The sequence below is a fragment of the Mercurialis annua genome, linkage group LG5 (assembly GCF_937616625.2).
Source record: "Mercurialis annua linkage group LG5, ddMerAnnu1.2, whole genome shotgun sequence".
Classification (NCBI taxonomy): Eukaryota; Viridiplantae; Streptophyta; class Magnoliopsida; order Malpighiales; family Euphorbiaceae; genus Mercurialis; species Mercurialis annua.
The window spans coordinates 12,539,171-12,561,459 of NC_065574.1; the positions used below are offsets into that span (position 1 = coordinate 12,539,171).

The window sequence follows — 22,289 nt, forward strand, 5'->3', positions numbered from 1 at the left end:
TATGGTTCTGAGTAAAGATTATTTGTACTATAAAGATGAAGTTGAGATGATGATGATGATCCTAAATTAGAAGAATTTTTTTACTTCATTTTACTTTTTTTTTTCACTGTGTTTATGGATTTGATGAGAAATCAGTAAAAAGAGAAGAAAATAAATAAAAGTTAAACGAAGAAGGAAGCATAAGATAATGGTTTATAGAAAAAATAATTTGTATTAAAAAAGAAAAAAGAAAAAGTTGAAATTTAATTGTTACAATAGTGGGTCACAGCTCATTGTAAGCTGACAGGTTGATGAGACACAACAGCGTCCCATGTTTTAATATAATTGGTTGAATTGGTAATTGAACCGGTTGAACCATAAATCGATGACTGTATTGGTTCTACTATCGATTTGGTTTTTAAAATACTGAGTCGAAGTATTAGGACTTTCATTAGCAAAAAGTAACTGTTCCTAACCTTCCAGATATAATATATGATTGTTGTCAAAGATAATTCTTGCAACATTTTTTATAGTAGCTCTCTTAATAAACCAACTTATCAGTCTTCTTCAAATTCTGATATTACTAAGGCATATGCAAACAGGCAATAAAATATTTCAAATTTTTCAAAAAAAGTTGCACTCATAAAAGCAACAATTGTTTCAATATTAGAGGAACAATACACAATTGTTATTTTCCCTTAATTTGTGAATTTGTCTTTTGTTCTCAACCTCCTTTTCATAACTAAGCACAACATAAAATTAAATCTAAGGATGGAATTCTTGTCCAGGATTAATTTATTCCAAGAGACCTGATTGTGATGATCTCTAAACTCATTTCAGGTCTTAGCAATTGAAAATATGTTTTTGTAAACAACTTTTCAATTCATAGCATCCTCCACAAGTGCTATTTAATTTGACATTATCTCTTATGTAATTCCAAGTTTCTTCTGTCTTATTATCTATGGAATTAGGGAGGTTCTATATGTTGTTTCTCCATTGATCAAATAGAGAAGCATTCTTGGGGATATTGACATCTCTCATTTTAACACTTGGAAATTTCTTTAAAAAGGAGTATCCATGTAACCATGGATCATTCCAGAAGTCAATTTTGGTATCATTACAAGGCTTGTACACTATGAGTTTTTTGACTTTATTTTTTATGCCTAACAGACCCCTCTAGGCCCAGTTAGTATTGTTGTTTGTTTTAGACCCTTAAAACTTCTTGATTCTATTTTGTCTTGTTGATTGCACCCATAAAGAGATAGAACTGCTGATAATTTTCCAAATATGCTTGTTGGTAGTTGCTCTATTCCAACTATCTATGTCTTTATTGTCTAATGTTGGAATATGTGGAAATTAAATATGATTGTTCTAAACATACCTCTTGTCGAATCCACAAGTTTGATTGATATCATGCACTAAGTCTCAAGTATTTTCACAATGAAAAATACTTATATTTCACCACCTAATGTACCGATTAATTGTGTATATTTTGATAGAGAATTGAGCTATGATTCATTATTTAATTATGTATTTTCAATACATGTATATGTAAGCAACTAAAAGGTTCCATGAATAAGTGTAACTTTTCACTAAGTTACCACTTTTCATGGAATTGCAACCTTACAATAAAGGTATTGCACCCTTTTCATGCATACCCATATAATTAGTTGGATTCCAATCAATCAGTCATGGGCGATCCGACACAAATACCAACACCTCCCACTTGCACATGACGGGTTAGACCTCATAATCAAAATATAACCACAATTTCATACTAGTACATAGGTCGTGCGACTTAGCGAGTATACCTTCACTCGGGATCTTATAGATATGTATCTGTTAGGAATGACATAACAGCTTCTATCCTTTAAAAATATATTGTTATTCTCGCAGTACCCTAAATTTATCCTTTTGAAATGATAAACTCTATTCTCTCGCAGAGTATGTTAAAAAATATATATACTTGTGTATTCATAATCAAGTCATATTTCTTCAAAAATTGATAAGATTGGCCGACCAATGAAAACACTGAATCAAATCTTCCTTTCTCACTCAAAATTTACAATTTTATGCACAACTGTTTTTCTAGACATGGTTCATAGGCCAAATCATCCATAACCATAGGTAGCAAACTAAGATAGCAAACACCATGAATAAAACATAAATAGCAGAAAAACGCTAAGGGTACAATTATAAAGATATATACTTATCCTATATGGTCTCACACAGTGGAGAAGGAAGGAATCATTCTCCCACCATCTTTTTGGTTGTCCTAGCACACATGGTATGAATCATGTGCTACAATATTCTTTATATCTTCGATGTTAAATAAAGTATTGTACGGACCTTGATTCAGTCATTTCTTAACGCTAACATGAATTCTCAAAATTCTTAATCTTAGCAGGTAATAATGAGAACTCACGTCCGGCTATCACAAATCACTTGGATTCGGACAATCCAAAACGGTTATAAATATAGTATCTCATCTTATTCTCTTGAGGCGATAAACCTAACATCATATCTCATCTTCACTCGCTCATCTGACACTAGAGGCGACCGCTCATGTGAGTGAGCCGATCTAAAATCTGTGTGACATCTTTATTGACCTTTTACAAATAATATATGTGATATGATGATACAATAAAATTAAAGGTTAATGTCATAAAAATTCACCAATTTTACACGTTTTCTCATTTTAATCATGCAGTTTAAATTTTCTCATTTTTTAGGGTTTTGATTTTTCACCTCCAAATCCACCATTTTTTATATATGAGATTGTTATACTATTTATGTTTTCTATAATTATTCCTAATAAAAAATTAATATTTCTAAATTATCTTTATCCCTAATTAAACCATTTTTTCTTTACCTTTTTTTATCTTTTTGTTTATAGAAACATCTCTCAAAAAATATTATTATGATGCCAAGAGTTTGGCCAATTATTATTTGTAAGTTTCTTTTCATATGTATTGTATTTAATCAATAGTTATGTTTTATGCAAATTATCCATATTTTAGATTTATCAATAGTTATGTTATGTGCACAAAAAAAAACATAAAATATTATTTTAATTTTTTGTACTAATCTTGATCTTATGTTATAGAAAAATTATTTTTACTATAAAATGATTAGTGTTTAAATATCTAACTGAGAATAGAAATGAAAAAAATATATTAAATTCATGGAATGCTCTTATTGAAGTCAAACAAAAATGGAAGGAAAATTGTGTTAAAAGTCCATTGATTTTATTTTTAATCCAAATGATTGAAATTTTATAATTTATAGATTTAATTTCTATTAATTTAGAATTTATCGATTTTATTAAAATTTATAAATTTGAAATCCACAATTCAAATGGTGTCTTATGCAATTAACAACGCTTTTATTATTGATTTAAATATGGGAGAACTCATCACAAAACCGACAAATTTTTTGTTTTCTTAAAGAGAATAATGTGAACATGGCTACATACGAGGCTAAATTTTCATATAAACGCATCAATCATTTTGATATTATTGAGATTTCAAAAAAAAAAATCATATTATTGAGATTTAATTATTATCGAAACACGTAATGACATCAATAATGGTGATAAGGAAATATGGATATCTCCATACAAAATTTTAGTGGCCGGAAATTTTTTCTGTCCTTTATAAATTATTTCCTGCCACGTTGTCTCCTAAGTACAGTCTTTGGATATTTTTCAGGTTTTATCATTCTTGTTTATAGTTTTGTCCTTTTTATTACTTTTTTGATATTAACTTTCTTTTCATCAAAATATAAATGTGAAATCAAAAATATAATTGTGATCGATTCGGCTGTTGAACCAATAATTTAAAAGTTGGACCAATTAGACAATAAAATTAGGTTTAAAATTTAATTTATATGTATCATTTATTCAATCGATTGAACTATAGTTGAAATGTCATTGTACCAAATAGAGCCGAATTCGAAGTGTTCATGTTTGGTTCGTTACATAAAATATTCATATTCAATTTATATAAAATTTATAATGTTCATATTCGATTCATGTTCTGTCAGTATTCATTTATTTAATTGCAAAGCGAACAAACTCGCAAATGTCATGAAGGTACTAAACGAGCTCATTCCAAGCTCGTTCGTTTAACAACTAAACTAATAAACACGAGCTCAACACGATTAACAGTTAAATGAACGAACACAAATCGCGAAACAAATGAACATATTTTTTTAAATTATGTAATTTTGCTTAAATTTATGTAGTTTTAATAAATTAAAAGAACATTTTATATTAAATTTAACAACGAGTTCCGCAAACTTTTAATCGAACTTCTATAAAAGCCGATCGCAGACTCTTTGCGGAGCTTATATATGAGTCATGAACTCATAATCGAGCTTATAAATGAGCCCGTTCACAAACAATTAACAATATCATATACAAGATGTTCGTGAACATAAACAAGCCCAACAAATTATATTCATGTTTGGTTCGTAAATAAATAAACATAAAATCAAATTCGAACTTGGTTCGTTTAAAATATGAATGTACATGAACTGAGCTCATATCGAGCCGAATGGCGAGGCGCTCATGAACAGCTCGGTTCGTTTACAGCCCTATAGATAACCTTACCAGTTTTACCACAGGGGCGAGCAGTTCGGTTCGTTTAAAGCCCTATCAATAGCCTCCCGGTTTGACCATCGACACGGGCAACTATACCGATTTGACCACTGAAACAAGCAATTCGGTTCATTTAATACCCTATCGATAATCTTACCAGTTTGACCACATGTTCGCTTTTTAAACATTAGTTTCAGGTTTGTAGAAAACACGACAAGTCATGAGTTGTATTGTTTCTATTTGTGTAGGAAGCGTTTATCCCATATAACTATTGTGTTACATTATTTTTACAATACGACAATGAGTATTTGCGAGATGAATTTTTTTTATTTTTTTTATCATTTAATTTTCCGCATGACTAATGTATTATTAGTTTATTACACGAATGAAATGGCACAAACGTTCTGTTATATAATTATTCCTGTGTAGGTGATGATGACACATGAAAAAATATATCTGTAGGGACCAGCTCCGGCTCATATGGCTGATGTTTCAGGTGGTCTTTTCTTTTCCCATTTTGTTAGTTTCTCCTCATTTGGCTTATTATTAAAATTTGGGCTACTCATAGGAGTTTTGATCTTTTACTCATGCAACACATGATGACACATGACTCGTAGTGTTTTTACTCTTTATATTGGCCCTTTTTTTTATGAACTCTTTATGTATCCATGAAATCCATTCATTCATTCAATCAATAAAATATCTATTAAAAATATATGTGAAATGTCAATGTAACCATCTAAGTTTTATCTTGCTTAAATGAACATAAAGAAACAACACAATTATTAATGAATTATTTTATTAAAATCAACTAAATGTAATGCAATATTAATAAAAATATGTATGAGAAATATCTATAAAAATATTAACGCAAGATCTAAATAAAACATCAATAATATAAATTTTATATATTTGAATAAATATAAAGAACAATGTATTTATTAATACAATATCTTCTAAAAATCATCAAATGTTGATAGAGTATAGATGAAAAATTATCGGAATATCTATAAATTATTATAACTTTTTTTATAGTGCTTGGACGGATACAAAGAGACATTGAATTTGATTAAAATTTAATTCCATTCTTTTTATAATGTTGACCTTAGTTTATGACTTTTTAAGTTATTTTTAACTCATTATTGAATGATTACATTTTACATAAACTATTATTACCAAATAAAATCATAATTTGAGTTAGTTATATATTATAGTTTACTTTTATTTCATTATTAAAATTACACTATAAATAAAATAAAAAATAATAAAAAATATTATTATTACTATATATAATAATTTATAAAAACAATACAATTACTACATTAAATAAACACTATGTTGTTAATATGTTTAATTATCAATTAAAAAAGGGGTAATATCATAAAAATTCACCAACTTTACACGTTTTCTCAATTTAATCACGTTCTTTAAAATTTCTCATAAAAATACACCAACTTTCATTTGTTTTTTCAAATTCATACACGGTGCTGATATGACACTCATTCATTGGTGCAATTTGCTGAGGTGTAAGTCATTTTTAACTATTCATTGAGTGACACGTCAGCATCCTGTATGAATTTGGGAAAAAAATAAAGTTGATGTATTTTTATGAGAGGTTTTAAAAAATGTGATTAAATTGAGAAAACGTGTAAAGTTGGTGAATTTTTATAACATTAACCCATTAAAAATTATACTATAAACTATCATCACTATTATTTCGATATAATAATTTGTAAAAAAAATTAATTTATCGACAAATTATTATTATTATTATTATTATTAGAGAAAAGGGTCAGTTAAGCCCCTATTGTTTGGCCATTGGATCAAGTAGGCCCTTAATGTTTGAAAAGGTGCAATTAAGCCCTTAACGTTAGTAAATCTTATCACGTGAGCCCTCCTCCTTAACACCGTTCAAAAACGAAGAGATCTCTGTCTATTTTTGCCAGCATGGACTCCTCAATTGCTGACGTGGTCATAATACCATTATACCCCTCACCTTCTCCTCTACTTCTTCTATAGTTTTTTCTCATCTTTTTATCTGCCACTTCCTCATCGCCACCAAGTTAAGAACCCATTTCACTTTCTATTTATTGAGATTCTTTTTTGTTTAATCCTGTGAACCAAAACCCACTTCTCAAATTCACAATTGTTTCATTCAAATACTATAATACAGAAGAAAAAAATAGAACTCTGTTTTGTTGAAAAGCCCAAGTCTCAACCTGAATGGTTTCTTGTGCTCAGTCTGCTGACTTCTTTTTTTCATTCTTGACATTTTTATTCACTTTGCTCAACTTGGTTTATGTTACACTTCACTAAATGTAACGTCTTAAAAGGTCTCAACGCCACACTCGTAAACACCATAACCATCCATCAACATTTCAACGACGGCTAAGACCCACATAATTAAATTTCTCTGAAAACAATCTCTAATGGCTCCAATGACGTCGGCTTTTTACAAGCAGATTGCACTGAAAATTATCTATCAACAATTAAGATCGTGGGTTAAAAATCTTTAACAAATTTAATTATTAAACTTAAAAATTTACGTCGGCAATGATTGCAGTTATCTACAATGGATTCTCGCCGCGGGCGCTTAATGTAGCGAAACACTTTGGATTGATCAGATTGTTTTTTTACTTAGTCGTGCACTGTTAGTGTTAGTAATATTTATTAGCATATTCAAATGGGTCTTCTTTCGATTACGGTACAGAAGGCCACCATGGAGGCTCCTGGTTTCTCTGAGCCTCAAACTTCAGAGGTTTCGTCATTCGTCCTCGATGGTTCAGGGTCGTACCCTGAGTATGGGATATGGTGGTGAACTGTTGCTTGTCAAATGTTGATTTGCGAAAATAGATAGGCGAAGAGTTCCAAACCGTTTTGATGCATATTAGAAAAACATTTACTGTTCTTTTAGTTGTTGAAGTTATTGATTAGTTTTCCAAAAAAAAAGTTGTTGATTATCAATATTTTCTGTTGAACATAAGGTGTTCGACAGAAGTTCTCAATGAAATATAGATAAAAAGAGAGTTGGTGGCATTATAAATTGTCGCATTTCATGTCAATATTGACACGTAGATTAGAAATTAACGGAGATTTTAAAAAAATTAACAGCGTCAAACTAAAGGGCTTATATGATACCGTTCATTAACATTAGGGGCTTAATTGCACCTTTCCAAACATTAAGGGCCTACTTGATCCAATGGCCAAACGTCAGGGGCTTAACTGACCCTTTTCCCTTATTATTATTATTTTAAACTATTGAAATTTAGCTATCAATTAAAAATATTACCTTGCAATACGAACCTTGTGGGTGCAACAATAGGGAAGAAATTACCTTGCAATACGAACCTTGTTCCGGGTGCAACAATAGGGAAGAAATTATTCTTCATTACGTTAAAGAATGCCGGGAGGTTCGTGGATTATAGCTCCTCTCTCCGTTGAACTTTCAGGTGGATATATTTACCTATCAAACTACCGAGGAATGGTTGAGCTTAATGTTCACTTTGCTGAAATTAGAGGAGCTGTAGATCTTCATGTTATTTTTGGTTGTCTAGAATGAATGAAACAACTTGGTTTTAGGAATGATATGCTTACTCCAATACACCTTTTTAGCTGCATTCAGAGTATGACTGATAATGAAACTGATCGTGCTAGGATTGATGGGAGTGCTGGAAATGTGTCGGAAAAAAATATGGTATACGCCTTCCATTTAGGTCCTCAAAGTGAACATTGATGCCGCAATTTTCATTTATTCAATTTTTTGCCAAATATACTCAAAACTCATTTGAATTTTGCCCAATATACCCAAGTATATCCAAGTCTTAGGTATATGTAGCAAAAGTCAAATAAATGATGGATCAAATTGGTAAAATTTAAAAATTATAAAATATTTGTCAAAACCCCTATAGTTATTCATTTTACCTTAAGAAAACTAATAGGTCTTTTTGTTCATTGTTATTTTACCTAGCGAGGTGATATACAATATTTATAAATAGGAGTGAACAAATTGCCATTAAATTAAAATAATTAATCTATTTCAGATAAGTTCAGTTAATGTTTTTAATTAATCTAGTTATTTCATTTTATTCAGTTCGATTAATAAAAAATTAATTCTCTTGCTAGTAGTGTTAAAAAAAATCAATTAGTTTTAATTGAAAATTTGCTATATTTATTTTAAAAATTAATAACGTAGTGAAGTCATCAATAAAAAAAAACATAATAACGACAACCCCTTTTAGTAGAAATAGGAGAGGATCCCCAAACATCAGAATGAATAAGATCAAAAAGAGCAACAAAAATAGTATTACTTTTAGAAAAAGGCAAAGCAGAGAACTTTGCTAGTTTACAACCACTGCAATAAAAAATATCATGAGTTTTCAAATTCCCTAAAACTCATGTAGAAGCTAAAAATTGTAAACGAGACCTAGTGACATGACCAAGGCGAGAATGCCACAAGTAAAATACAGACGAAGAATGATTCAAATGAAAATATGATATATCCATACCAGGAACAACAGCCGCAATCTTACGCGTTTTGAGCTGATCCAATATATAAAGTCCTCCTTCTTTATGACCGGTCCTAATCACTTCCTGAGACTTTAGATCCTGAACTTAACAAGCAGAAGAAGCAAAGCATACTAAGCAACAATTATTACAAATTTGACCAACAAAAGTAAAATTTAAAGTCAGAATAGGAATATGATAAACATTGGATAAGGACAAAAAAGGTATATAATAATCGAACCAACACCTTGCAAGGGCATAGGTATACCATTAGCACTCATAACATGAACTAAAACTTTAGGAGTTAGAGAAGTAAAAGATGACAAATTAGATTACATATGATTCGAAGCACCAGAATTTAAAATTCAGGATGAAGAAAATATACCTAACGAACTAGATGACAAACCTATTTGAGATGAAACTGACATGACATGTGGTTGAGATGCAAAAAACTTCTACAATTGCTTAATCATTGATGGATCTAAAGAAGAGGTTGTCAGCGCATTGTGAGGGCGAGGAAGAATATGAGGTCCATTATGAGGATCCAGTGGTCGGTACTTTTACTGATGAGACTGCTGATGGAGTATTGCTGAGCATACTACTGCTTTCCTTTACCCAAGTTTGGACATTGTGATTTTCAATGACCTTTCTATTTACAAAAACCACATTAATTACGAGCAACAGTTCCATAAGGCCTGAATTGAGAATTGAAATTTGGTCGTGGAGGCATGACAAAGACTGATGTATTAGACAATAGAAACTTTCTTTACAACAGAAGGCTTAAGACGAATTTCTATACACTACTAGAAAACAACTGATTAGCGACGGAATTTGGCGACGGATGCCAATTCTGTCGCTAATGAGTTGTTTAGCGACGGATTTATGTCCGTCGCTAAATCCACCATGTTTAGCGACCGATTAATTCAATTCAGTCGCTAATTTTGGAGGGAACATGGCGGGAACGGAGGCGCCAATTTTTTTTGGTAAATTAGCGACGGATTATTTAAGTCTGTCGCTATTCTGCAAAATCAAATTTTTATTTAATACTGATTTTAACGGTTACCGGCGGAACTCTAAATACGTCGGTAAATTACCGACGGATATAGAGTTCCGTCGGTAAATCATCCCTTAACGTTTCATTAAGGGTTATGGTTTTACCGATGGAATTACCGACGGACTGTTTCCGTCGGTAAAACCTTAACCTAATTTATCCCACTTCCTTTTCTCTCGCACTCAGACTCTCTCTCTCTCTCTCTCTCTTTTCCGCCGCTCTCCCTCTCATTTTCTCCTTTTCCGGCGAAATCCCTCTCATTCTCCGGCGAATTCCCTCTCTTTTCCGGCGAAATCCCTTTCCCTCTCCTTCCCTTTCTTTTTTCTTCACCGACCGCCTCCTCTCCTCCCTCTCTTTTTTCTCCGCCACCACTGCTCCTCTTCGGCGAAAGCATTCCGGCGCCATTTCTCTCCCTCCTCTTTCCAGTGAGTTAGTTTATATATTTTAATTGTTTTGTTATTTGTTTAATTATATAATAAAGTTGTATTTTTTTTAAGTAACTGCTGCCTGCCGCCCTCCGCCGCTGCCGACCTCCGGTCACCGGTCTTGTCCGCCGCTGCCGACCTCCAGTACTGTGTAGGTTAGTGAGTTGAAGTTAGCTTTTGTTTTTTATTAATTATAATGCAATAGTTAACTTAAAAAAAACAACAGCCGCTGCCTTCGTCCCCCGCTGCCGACGCCGCTGCCATCGTCCGCTGCTGCTGCCAACCTCCGATCACCTCTGCTGTTCGCTGGTGGAAGCTGCCTAGGTTAGTTTTTTGAACTTCAATTTTCAATTTTGATTATTATTAAATTTAATTGGATTAGAAATTAGTGTTATAATTAAATTAGGTTATTTTAATTGTTTTAAATTAAATTACACTAGTTTATTTAGAGTAGTTAATTAAAGTAGAGATTAAATTATGTGTTTATTATAATTAAAAGAGATTAATTGAAATTATTAATATTTAATTTTGTTTAAAAAATATTAAGTTAGATTTGTGAAAATTAGGTTAGTTTTGTCAAAATTTGGTTAGTTTTAGTAAAGAAGGTTAATTTTTTTAAATGGTTATATATTATTAGGCTAATTAAATTGTTGAATGGTGGGTTGAATAATATATTATTTAGGTTAAATATTTTATTAGATTAATTAATTTGTTATAAAATTAAGTTAGTTTATAAAACTAGGGAATCTATATTTTTAATTTAGGTTAATTAATTATGTTAATTAAATAAAATTAACTTAATTTATTATTAGCTAGTATACTTAATTTGAAATAATTAAAATAAAATGATTTGTTGTTTATGTTGGAACCGAATATGTATTGTTTACTTGCAGGATTTCCCTGAAAAATGGGTGATGCTCATTTTTAGGGGAAATGCTGCCGGATTTTCGTTAAAAATATTATATCACTTAGAAAATTAAAAAAAACGTATCTTGATAAAGTATTAATTTGTATTGTTATGATAATCTGATCCAAAACTATTAATGTAGGTTTGTTTCTGACGATTGCTGATAGCCACTGATCATAGCCGTTGTTGTTTGTTTACATAGCTTATCTTCTATTTATTGCGGTTCTGCTCTTCAACAAGTAAGTGTTACTGCATTTTTGTATTTCATTTTAGTTTGTTAGAGTAAATTGAATAACTGTTAAATTTAATTAACAAAGATTTTATTCCCACCGAATAAAATCTTTCCTAGCCGTAGAAACCCGTCCCGTGTGTTCAAGAGATTGAACGACACGGGATTGTACGTGTGTACAATTCGTAAAACTGCTGTCGTCTGCGTAATTTGATCACGAAAAAACATATGTGTATGGATATGGTATAGGAATATTTGGTAGTTTTCTGGCGTATGTTCTCTGGGTGACTATTTAATATAGGATGTGTAACGCTTATTCCTTACGGAATATATAATTAGCGTTACACACCCTATATTATGTAATGCACCTGGGGAACGACGCCGGAAGGCTGCCGAATATTTTTTCCGTATTCATGCATATATCATGATCGAATTATGGGGCGCCAGTTTTGCGAATGGGATAGGACCATACCCTTTTAGCAGTCAATTACATTGACTTTGCTATGTTGAGCTTATGAACCAGTACCTAATTGTACGTCCTCCAGAAATGAATCCAGACCGCAGTTGGATGTATACGAGGCATGACAGAGGCTTCCTGCCGCCAGATTTTTTCCCTAATCTTGAAGAGTTCGTGAATTTTGCTGTACAACATCCCGAGTGTATGAGTGGGGAAGAGATAAAATGCCCATGTTCTAGGACAAAATGTAGAAATACGAATTTTCGAGATGTCGAAGTTGTGAAACTACATGTCTTGCAGTCTGGGTTTGTTCCAGATTACTATGTTTGGATTCACCACGGTGAGGTGAATGTCCCTCCTGTAGTTCAGCAGCCGGCTAATGAATACGATTACTATAATGAGGGAGGGGGAGATTTAAACTCTGGTTAGAGAATGGTTATTGATGCTGTTGGTCCCGAAGTTTTTGAGGAAGAGACCCCGAATGACGAAGCTCAGAGGTTTTTTGATATGATGAGTGCGGCAGAAGATAAAATATGGCCCGGAAATAGCAGACACTCACCCCTGTCCGCATCTGTTGAAATTTTGGATATTAAGTGTCGACATCAGGGGTCGATATCGTTGATTGATGACACCTGCCGTTTATTATAAGAACTGCTTCCAGAGAACAACAAAATGCCGAATTTTTTTGTTAATATCAAGAAGCTGGTGAAAGGTCTCGGGTTGCCGGTCGAGGTTATTGATTGCTGTTTCCACAACTGTATGATTTACTGGGGGGCGGACGAGGATTTAACCCACTGCAAAGTTTGCACATTTCCTCGGTGGAAACCTGTTACGAAAAGCAATTCGGCCAAAAGAAGGGCTAACGTTCCTTATAAAAAAATGTTTTATTTCCCTTTAACTCCGAGGCTGCAAAGGTTGTACGCTTCCAAAGCCACGGCTAAACATATGACATGGCACGCTGAACATGAAATGGAAGACGAGAAGATGTGTCATCCTTCTGACTCTCCGGCGTGGAAACGGTTCAGTGAGTTGCATACAGATTTTGCAGATGAAACAAGAAATATCAGGCTAGGATTATGTACTGACGGGTTTCAACCATTTGGTAGTTTTGGGAAAAATTATTCTTCCTGGCCAGTGATTGTGACGCCGTATAATCTGCCTCCTGGCATGTGCATGAAGGATGAATTTATGTTTCTAACAATACTTGTCCCGGGACCCGGAAATCCAAAAAACCATATGGATATTTTCTTGCAGCCATTAATAGCAGAGTTAAATCAGTTGTGGAAATCTGGAATCCGTATGTATGACATTCAAAAACGGCAGAATTTTCAAATGAGGGCGGCGCTTATGTGGATAATTAATGACTTTCCCGCTTATTCAATGTTGTCTGGTTGGAGCACATTAGGAAGATTGGCATGTCCGTATTGTATGGAAATTACTGAGGCTTTCACGTTGCCCGAGAGTGGTAAACAATCCTGGTTTGATTGCCACAGAAAGTTTTTACCTACAGGTCACCATTTCCGTCGGAACGTTACCGAATTCCGAAAAGGCAAACAAGTAAGGCATCAATTTGGAGGTGTGAGGACTGGAGATGAAGTGTTAGCAGAGGTGGACGGTCTGGGGTTTAAGAGGGCCTATGAGAATGATGCTAAGGCTACGAATGATGAACTATCTAAAGGCCGTGGTTGGAACCGAAAAAGTATATTTTGGGATTTACCGTATTGGAGGACAAATGTGATCCGGCATAATCTCGATGTCATGCATATTGAGAAAAATGTATTTGACAACGTTTTCAATACCATGCTCAATGTACCTGGTAAGACGAAAGATACGGCAAAATCTCGGGCAGAGTTGAATAAAATTTGTGATCGTCCTGGCCTGGCACAAGATGAGGAAACTGGTAGATATCCAAAGTCTTTGTATGCTTTGGACAGAGATTTAAAAAAGATTTTGTCAGAATGGATTCAAAAGTTAAAGTTTCCGGATAGTTACGTGTCCAACTTGTCTAGGTGCGTTGATTTAAACAGTTTAAAGATGATGGGCATGAAAAGTCATGATTGTCATGTCTTCACGCAACGACTTTTGCCAATTGCTCTTCGGGAGCTTCTTCCGGCAGAAGTGTGGGAGCCTTTAACAGAGTTGAGTATATTCTTCAGAGAGTTAACTGCCACATCGCTAAAAAAGGCAGATCTTCAGAGATTAGAGCTTGATATCCCGAAGATACTGTGTAAGTTGGAACGTATATTTCCGCCGAGTTTTTTTGATTCGATGGAACATCTCCCCGTACACCTTCCGTACGAAGCTATGATGGCAGGACCTGTTCAGTATCGTTGGATGTATCCGTTTGAAAGGTGATATATTTAAAGTTCTATTTCGTCAACCGATAATTAGGTAAATGAACTAATTATATGATTATGCAGATACCTGAGAAAACTCAAAAATAAGGTTTCGAATAAAGGCAGAGTGGAAGGAAGCATTAGCAGCGGATATCTACTGGAGGAAATAGCAAAATTTGCATCTTTTTATTTCAAGGATGGTGATCCGATGGTACCATGTCGGATGCAAAGAAATGAAGTTTGCGAAATGGACGTTGATGATGATTTCGACAGATTATCTATTTTCAAACCGGAAGGGCGACCTGTAGGTGCTTGTCGGAACAGATATCTGGATGATGCTGAATATGTTGCTGCCCGAAGCTACATCCTTTTGAATTGCCCTGAAATCGAACCTTACAGAGAGTAAGTCTTAATATACAAATTTAAGTTCAGTATTGAAGAATTTGATACAAATTGTATTAATTCGCTCGTATTCTTGTAAAAAGAGTTTTTGAAGGCGAGTTGTATGAATTCAACCACGAAATTACACAGACCGAAGTTGTAGTAAAGTTGGAAAGGGAATTCGCCTTTTGGTTCGAGCAATATGTAAGTATTAATGTTGTTTTATCGTCGTAGTTGTATATATTATCGTGTTGATCCGTATAATAATTGTGCTACAGGTGAAAGACCCAACTGTCTGTACCAATCCCTATATTCTAAGTCTTGCAAAAGGACCACTTAGATCGGTCAAAACATTCAAGGGGTACTGTGTGAACGGGTTTAAATTCAATACTGAATAATATGGGGAGGATCGGGTTACAATGAATAGCGGAGTCTGTGTAAAAGGATCACTCTACGGCCCAGCTGAAAGCGACTTTTATGGAGTGTTGACTGACATTATTGAGTTAGAGTATCCAGCTCTACCAATAAAGAGGACGGTTTTATTTAAATGTAATTGGTTTGATCCTACAAAAACGGTTGGTATGTTAGTCCATCCTCGGTATAACATAGTCGATGTTAATCACAGAAAGAGATACAATAAATACAAACCTTTCATTTTAGCTGAACAGTCCGATCAAGTACATTACTTACCTTATCCTAGCAAAAAGCGGGACAAGAAAGATTGGTGGGCAGTATGCAAGATAAAAGCTCTCTTTGAGCTAGACATGCCTGAAACAACTGTTCCAGCTTTCCAAGATGATAGTGCAGAACTTCCGCTCGATGTCATAACGAATGACGATCCGACAAATTTAGTTGATCCGAATGGCGAGGCGGACGAGGCTGCATTACACAACCCTCCAATAGTAGAGACGGAAGATGATTATCCACCATCCTCATCAGACGATGATGATATTGGAGTGGAAGATGATATAGAAATTGCATGATTTGTTTTAATGTTATTTCTGTAGAATTTTGACTTTTATTTACGTTTGTTGATGTAGTAACTTTATTTCGTTAAACAATTATGTGTTATGGTTTTTATAATAGATGTGATTATTTTTTTCTTGTCGAATATTGTTTTGTAATTTGTTTCGCAGATATGAGAGGTTCAGGTTCTTCTTCTGCCGGTCGAGGCCGGGGTAGGGATACTGGTCAGGGACGTGGACGCGGCCGTGGCGAACCAGAGCAGGATCCACTCGAGAGGTCGGATCCAGGGGCTGAGCAGCAGGTGCTGGCGGGTAGACCCGCACCGCGGAGAGCGGCGAGACAGTCGCAGCCACAGGACCATCCGCCAGCTACGGACGAGTCTGGGAGGATTAGAGTTACACCTGATGCTGCAAGGTATGATTGACAACTTTTTTAACAAATATTATTTCAAAAATGTGAAAACTAAGTTTTTTTGTAATATACAGAGAAAGGTTACTAGATAGCAGGAACGACAACGGAGCATAAGGGCTTCTACTTGTTGTTAAATTAAAATTTTAAATTTATGTTTTATTGTCTTTTTGATTTCTAATTTTTTTATTAATTAATGGTTTGCAGAAGGATTTTTATTGGGACTCCACCTACCCTGAGGACCTGATTAGAGGGGTCTTCTACCGACATGCGGCTAATCGGTACAAAGATACTCTCCACAACATGAAGCCAGATAAAAAAGAGGGAAGTGTTAGTGCTGATACTTGGGCGTCGTGGAAGCGAGACTAGGATACTACTGAGGTTAAGAAGAAGTCTGAGGTAGCACGAGCTAATCGGATGAGTGAGCCGTCCGGAGCTGGCACCGGACCGGTTCGACATACCGCAGGATCGAGATCGGCTACGAGGCATAAGATAGTTATGGTATGTTTTTAATATTACTAATCGTTATATATTCTGTTTATCTACTAATTAACTTTTTCATTTCATATGATAGACTGAGGAGCTCGGTCGAGAGCCCACTTTAGCTGAGTTGCATGTACGGTTGCACCTGACCAAAGCTGATCGGACTGTCTTCGTTGACAAGAGATCAAAGGATAAAAATGTAAGTTCATTTTAACCTTAAGTGACTGTTTAATATGATATAAATATAACTTTATATAGTTAGTTGTTTATAGGATGTTTACGTGTTTGTTGTGGGTGTTGTGATTGCTATTTCGTATTGTTGAACAGAGTTGTCTGTAGTTTTTGCAGGATGTCCCTGAAAAATGGGTGATGATCAAATTTTAGAGAAAATGCTGCCGATTTTTAGTTAGAAATGTAGGTTTAAACTAATATTTGTGAAGTATTTTTATAAAGTTTCACTAAACTAAAAATTTGTATTTTTAATCTCAGGACCGTTTCCAGGCAGAGCTTGCTGCAGCGACCCAGTCTCAGGCGGCTGGGGAAGGGAGTTCGTCGACTCCAGAGCCGATCGACGAGAACGAGCTGTTTTTGTATCTCGAGGCAATCAAGAAGCAGCGAGTCTACGGTATTGGTTCGGCTTCAGCATCCTACATCGGCTTGAGCAGCCGATTGCGCCGCGGTGGATCATCCCAGTCACAGCAGCAGGCGGTCGTTAGTGAGGAGATCGAGCAGCGCATTGCTAGAGAGGTTGAGGAGCGACTCGAGCAGCGGATGCGTACTGTGGAGGCGGGTTTTAAAGAGCGGGTCGAGCAGCGGATCCGTACTGTGGAGGCGGGTTTCGACGAGCGGATCCATACTGAGCTTGCGCGACTGATGACTACACTCCCACCGGAGTTACGACCGCAGTTTCCCCCACCTCCACCTCCACCGACTGACGACACTACTAGTTTGGGGTAGTATAGTATTTGGACTTGGATTTTTATAATACAGTTTGCATATTTTGACTTATTTAGTATTTATCGAATTGTATACTTTTTTACCGTTTATTTATATATAACGGTTTTGGTTTATGTTTATTTGTGTTTCAGTTTTTGTTTTTTTGTTGTTGTCTATCGTGTCTGTCTGTGATTAGTCAACGGGTCTATTAAAAAACAGAAACAATCGAAAAATGCCGAAAAACGAGAATTTTCTGCCGAAAAAAAAATTAGCGACCACATATGAGCTTTTAGCGACGGAAAATCCGTCGCTATAATGCTCAAAAAACGACAAAATTGGACTAATTAGCGACGGATTTTCCGTCGCCAATTTGTCCAAATTTGCGACTACATTTAGCGATGAAATATTCCGTCGCTGATTTAGCGACGGAATAGTCTGTCGCCAAATGTGTCGGTATTTGGTCGGCTAACCCGACCAGAATACCGACTGAACCGTGGCAATTTACCGACGGAAAATTCCGTCGGTAACTTGCCGACGGTTCAGTTTTGGGGTCGCTAAATGATTAGCGACCCAAAATGTACCGACAGATTATGTCCGTCGGTAATCCGTCGCTAAACTCCATTAGCGACGGATTTTAGCCAATTAGCGACGGAAATATCCGTCGCTAATTGGCTGATTTCTTGTAGTGATAGCCAAAAGTTCACTAACAACAGAATTAACATAAGGCGGTGAATGACAATGCAAAATGGACCCTCGAAGTCCCTTAAGCTCCTCACGAAGAGCCATTAAAAACTGTACCAATCTCTACTCCTCTTTTCGTGCAATATAAGCCCTAAAGGCTCGTAATTCAGCAGATTCTGTGAGAGCCAGTTGATCCCACAAATCTGTCATAACATCATAAAATTCCTGAATACTCATACTTTTCTACTGCAAAGCACGAATATCAGACTCAAACTCGTATTGTTTTGCAAAGTTATACTGTGTGTATAGTCTAGTTAGGTGATCCCAAACCTCTTTAACTATCTCATATTTTGCTAACTGGATACCTATCGAGTGCTTAATAGAATTATTAATCAAAGTGATGATCGGGAATTATCCACTTCTCATTTATCTAACAAAGTCACATAATCAGCAGTTGTGCCATCCCCAGTCTTAACAAAAGCACCCGAAATATAACCCAATTTTTGTTTACTATTCAGAAATTTTTCATCACATAACTCCAATATGCATAATTTTTACCATCTAACTGAACACTAACTGCTTAAAGCCAATCATCTCTACTTTTAGCTATACTAAAATATGAACAGAAAATAACAAATTAAATCAATTAATTAGAGAGAACAAACCCAAATGATGAGCAGAGAGAGTTAGCAACCAAAATGACGAACAACCAAAATTAGATCACCAATAATACCGAACAAACGAATAATCACCAATCGCAACAGCCGCACAATCACAAGAAAATGCCAAAAAATATTTTGTGGACGAGATCAAATTAATGGCAAGAGTAAGAAATCGGCTTTGATACCATGATAACTTTAATTAGAAAAAAGAGAATTGCAAATATCATTAATTTGGTAAAGAAAAAAATACAAGAAGATAGAGACTAATAATTGCATAAAAGCCTTAAAACCTTAAAATAATATCAGGAGAGTTTATATAGGTTAGACTAAACTAGAAAAACAGACTATAATACCCTCTATCTTAACGGGAATCACACTATGGCAAGAGTGGGATTTATCCCTTGCTAGGACGGAAATTTTTAAAAACTACAAATAAATTTTTTAAAATAGGAGTAAATTTGTGGAAAATGTATGGTTAATTTTGGATAATGAAAAATTAAAAGTGAAGTAGAAACTAAGCTAAAATAAATCTTAAATCCATCATTATGCATGTTTATAATATAGAAGGGTTAGGAATAAAACTGGGTTGCAGGATTTCCTACTATATAGACAGATGTCAATTTATGAATTGTTCACATTGATATTAAAATTTATTGTTTACTCCAACTAATTACTAAATCAACATTAAAAAATTGAATATGTATCATTACTAATTCTACAAATATTGCACTTTGTTTACGAGTCCTTTAATTTCCATTACAACATGGGACGTTTAGGAGAATACCTAAAAAACTAAAATATTTGTAAATTTACCTCAAAAACTGAAAGTTTATAAGCGTACCTAAAAAAAATAAATATTTATTTTTTTACTCCGCAATTTATTTTTGTACTCCGCAGTTTCAAACGGTTTTAAATACAGTTTCTAATATAGTTTCAAACGGTTTATAACGGTTTCGTAAAAATAGAGTTTCAAACGGTTTCAAATACAGTTTTAAAAAACACAATTTGAAACTGTTTTATAAAAACGTTTCAAATACAGTTTCTAATAGAGTTTCAAACGGTTTCAAATACAGTTTCTAATAGAGTTTCAAATGGTTTATAACGGATTATTTTTAAAAAACTTTGACATCTTTGAAACCGTTTATAATACAGTTTAATACAGTTTAAAAAAACGAAGTATTTTTATAAATTTTTTCAGAATAAAAAAAAACCGGAGAAAAAAAATAAATTTTTTTTAAAAAAAGGTAGACAAATAATTTTCAAAAAACGGAGTATTTTTGCAAATATTTTGAAAAACGGAGTATTTTCTGCAATTTCTCTTACAACATTTAAAACCGCAATCGGATCGACTTAGATTTGGATTCAGTTTTAATTTAATATTCAATTCAAACTCGATTAGATTTTATTTCAAGAATTCAAACTCAAATTTTATAAAATAATTGAGACTCGAGCTCGGATCGATTCGACCACTGATATAAATAATTCAAAATATTATTTTATTATAGAAATACAGATTTATTAATTTTAAATATATATAATTAAAAAGGATAAAAATATAAATTAGCTAAAGTTCAACTAAGCTCGCGCGTTTATAGAGCCGGATATTTTGATTTTCAATTTTGACTCGACAATTAACAAAAGTAGCTCGAGCACCATTCAATATTATTCAAGTCAATTTCAATTATTTTTCAATAAATTTTAAATAATTCGCAAATTGTCTCATCGAATAACCTCTAACATTTATAGTTTTTCTTCTCCATGACCCAAACAATTTGAAAGGCAATTCCAAAACACAATACCGTGAATGATGTTTAATAACGAAAGAATGTTATTTGATTATATCCAATACTCAGAAATGGTGTCAAAATTTGTGTTAGATCAAATTGAGTATGACTAGATGAAAAAAGAAGATCGGGCTGCATGTTTTGAAGAGAATTGAACAAATAGGTATGGAATTTAGAACAAAAAGACAGTAAAAAATCAATTTTTAAATTTATGTAAAACTGACATCTGTCTAGATTGTAGGAATTCCTACAACCCAGTTTGCAGGAAAGTTTTAGGCCAAACTCATATAGAGATCTTTGTATTTTATACTTTTTTTTCTGTAAGTCTTTATACTTCATTTTTGTATTATCTGGTCCCTCTATTTACCTATTTTTAATTTTCAAGTCCTTTGTGAGTTTTTTCCAGTCCATCTACTTATAATTTTTGTTTTCTCTAGTCCCTCTACTTATAATTTTTGTTTCCTCCAGCCACGGAAAAAATTCATAAAGGACCTGAAAATCAAAAATAGGTAAGTAGAAGGACCAATACTACAAAAATGAAGTATAAGAATCTACGGAAAAAAATATATAAAGTACAGGGACCTCTATATGGATTAAGCCAAATTGTTATTCATTCATGTATAATACAAGTGGCATGTAAGTTTTTTTTTTGCCAAAGGAAGGATTTCATTAAGAAATTATCGACTTACAAGTCTCGATTCTAGCCACAAAAGTTGGGCTAGAGGATTACAACAAAAGAAATTATCTCTAAGGGCTCGCTTAACAACAATATGTGCCACCCAATTACACGAACGCTTAACAAAACGAAAAGAACAATCAAGAATACTCCTACAAAAAAACCGGCAATCCTCCAAGATCACCTCACAATCCATATCAACAGCGTACTTGCCATTCATTGCATCAATGATACATTTGGCATCACCCTCGAAAATGGGATCAATCAGGTTCAAACTCTTCGCAAGGCCAATAGCTTCCCGCAACGCTAAGGCTTCCACAACAGCAGCGGATGTAACATTCGAAAAACGGCAAGCCACGGAAGCAATGACCTTACCCCGATGATCCCTCGCCACACAAGCTCCCACTCCTACACTGGACACTGAAATAAAGACACCATCAAAATTAATCTTATGAGCATTACCAGGAGGAGGTACCCAATGGGGACCTGCAATTGGATTGATCATAGGCTGAGCATTAACACTTTCCCTGTTATGATTGCAGATATTTAACCATTCGGTATGAAGCTCATTTGCCTTCAACAACACTGTCCCTGGATCCCAATTCTCATCCTTAAAAATCAGCGCATTTCTCGCAAGCCAAATCGCCCATAAAATCCAAACAAACAACTGTAGAGACTCCTCTTTGTCTACACTGTTGTCAAATTTATGATTTACAAGACACCAAAAATCCTCCACATTATATCTTGATAAATCATCCATATGTAGAGAGAAAGTAGAACCCAACCAAACAGATTCCACAAAAGGGCAGCCCATTTAGAGGCTTT

General features: G+C 34.2%; 3 protein-coding genes across 3 annotated transcripts; 2 read left to right on the forward strand and 1 right to left on the reverse strand.

The window, feature by feature from the left end:
- Positions 1–11,680: 11,680 nt before the first annotated feature.
- LOC126683332 (uncharacterized) lies at positions 11,681–12,641 on the forward strand. The gene is made up of 2 exons (XM_050379191.2): positions 11,681–11,704; positions 12,240–12,641. The coding sequence occupies exon 2, from the start codon at positions 12,242–12,244 to the stop codon at positions 12,578–12,580; it is 339 nt and encodes a 112-aa protein (XP_050235148.1). The 5' UTR covers positions 11,681–11,704; positions 12,240–12,241; the 3' UTR covers positions 12,581–12,641.
- A 182-nt stretch (positions 12,642–12,823) lies between these two features.
- LOC126681490 (uncharacterized) lies at positions 12,824–15,102 on the forward strand. The gene is made up of 3 exons (XM_056105859.1): positions 12,824–14,502; positions 14,572–14,889; positions 14,973–15,102. The coding sequence occupies exons 1-3, from the start codon at positions 12,824–12,826 to the stop codon at positions 15,100–15,102; spliced, it is 2,127 nt and encodes a 708-aa protein (XP_055961834.1).
- Positions 15,103–21,446: 6,344 nt separating this feature from the next.
- LOC130015508 (uncharacterized) lies at positions 21,447–22,262 on the reverse strand. Its single transcript, XM_056105804.1, has one exon. The coding sequence runs from the start codon at positions 22,222–22,224 to the stop codon at positions 21,466–21,468; it is 759 nt and encodes a 252-aa protein (XP_055961779.1). The 5' UTR covers positions 22,225–22,262; the 3' UTR covers positions 21,447–21,465.
- Between the last annotated feature and the right edge of the window lie 27 nt (positions 22,263–22,289).

What these genes read in the sequence shown, in the direction of transcription:
- LOC130015508 (XM_056105804.1), bottom strand. Translation starts at nt 22,224, where the DNA reads ATGGATGATTTATCAAGATATAATGTGGAGGATTTTTGGTGTCTTGTA.
- LOC126683332 (XM_050379191.2), top strand. Translation starts at nt 12,242, where the DNA reads ATGAATCCAGACCGCAGTTGGATGTATACGAGGCATGACAGAGGCTTC.
- LOC126681490 (XM_056105859.1), top strand. Translation starts at nt 12,824, where the DNA reads ATGCCGAATTTTTTTGTTAATATCAAGAAGCTGGTGAAAGGTCTCGGG. An exon ending in TGGATGTATCCGTTTGAAAG is followed by an intron (nt 14,503 to 14,571) that starts GTGATATATTTA and finishes ATGATTATGCAG; the next exon opens with ATACCTGAGAAAACTCAAAA. An exon ending in GAAATCGAACCTTACAGAGA is followed by an intron (nt 14,890 to 14,972) that starts GTAAGTCTTAAT and finishes TCTTGTAAAAAG; the next exon opens with AGTTTTTGAAGGCGAGTTGT.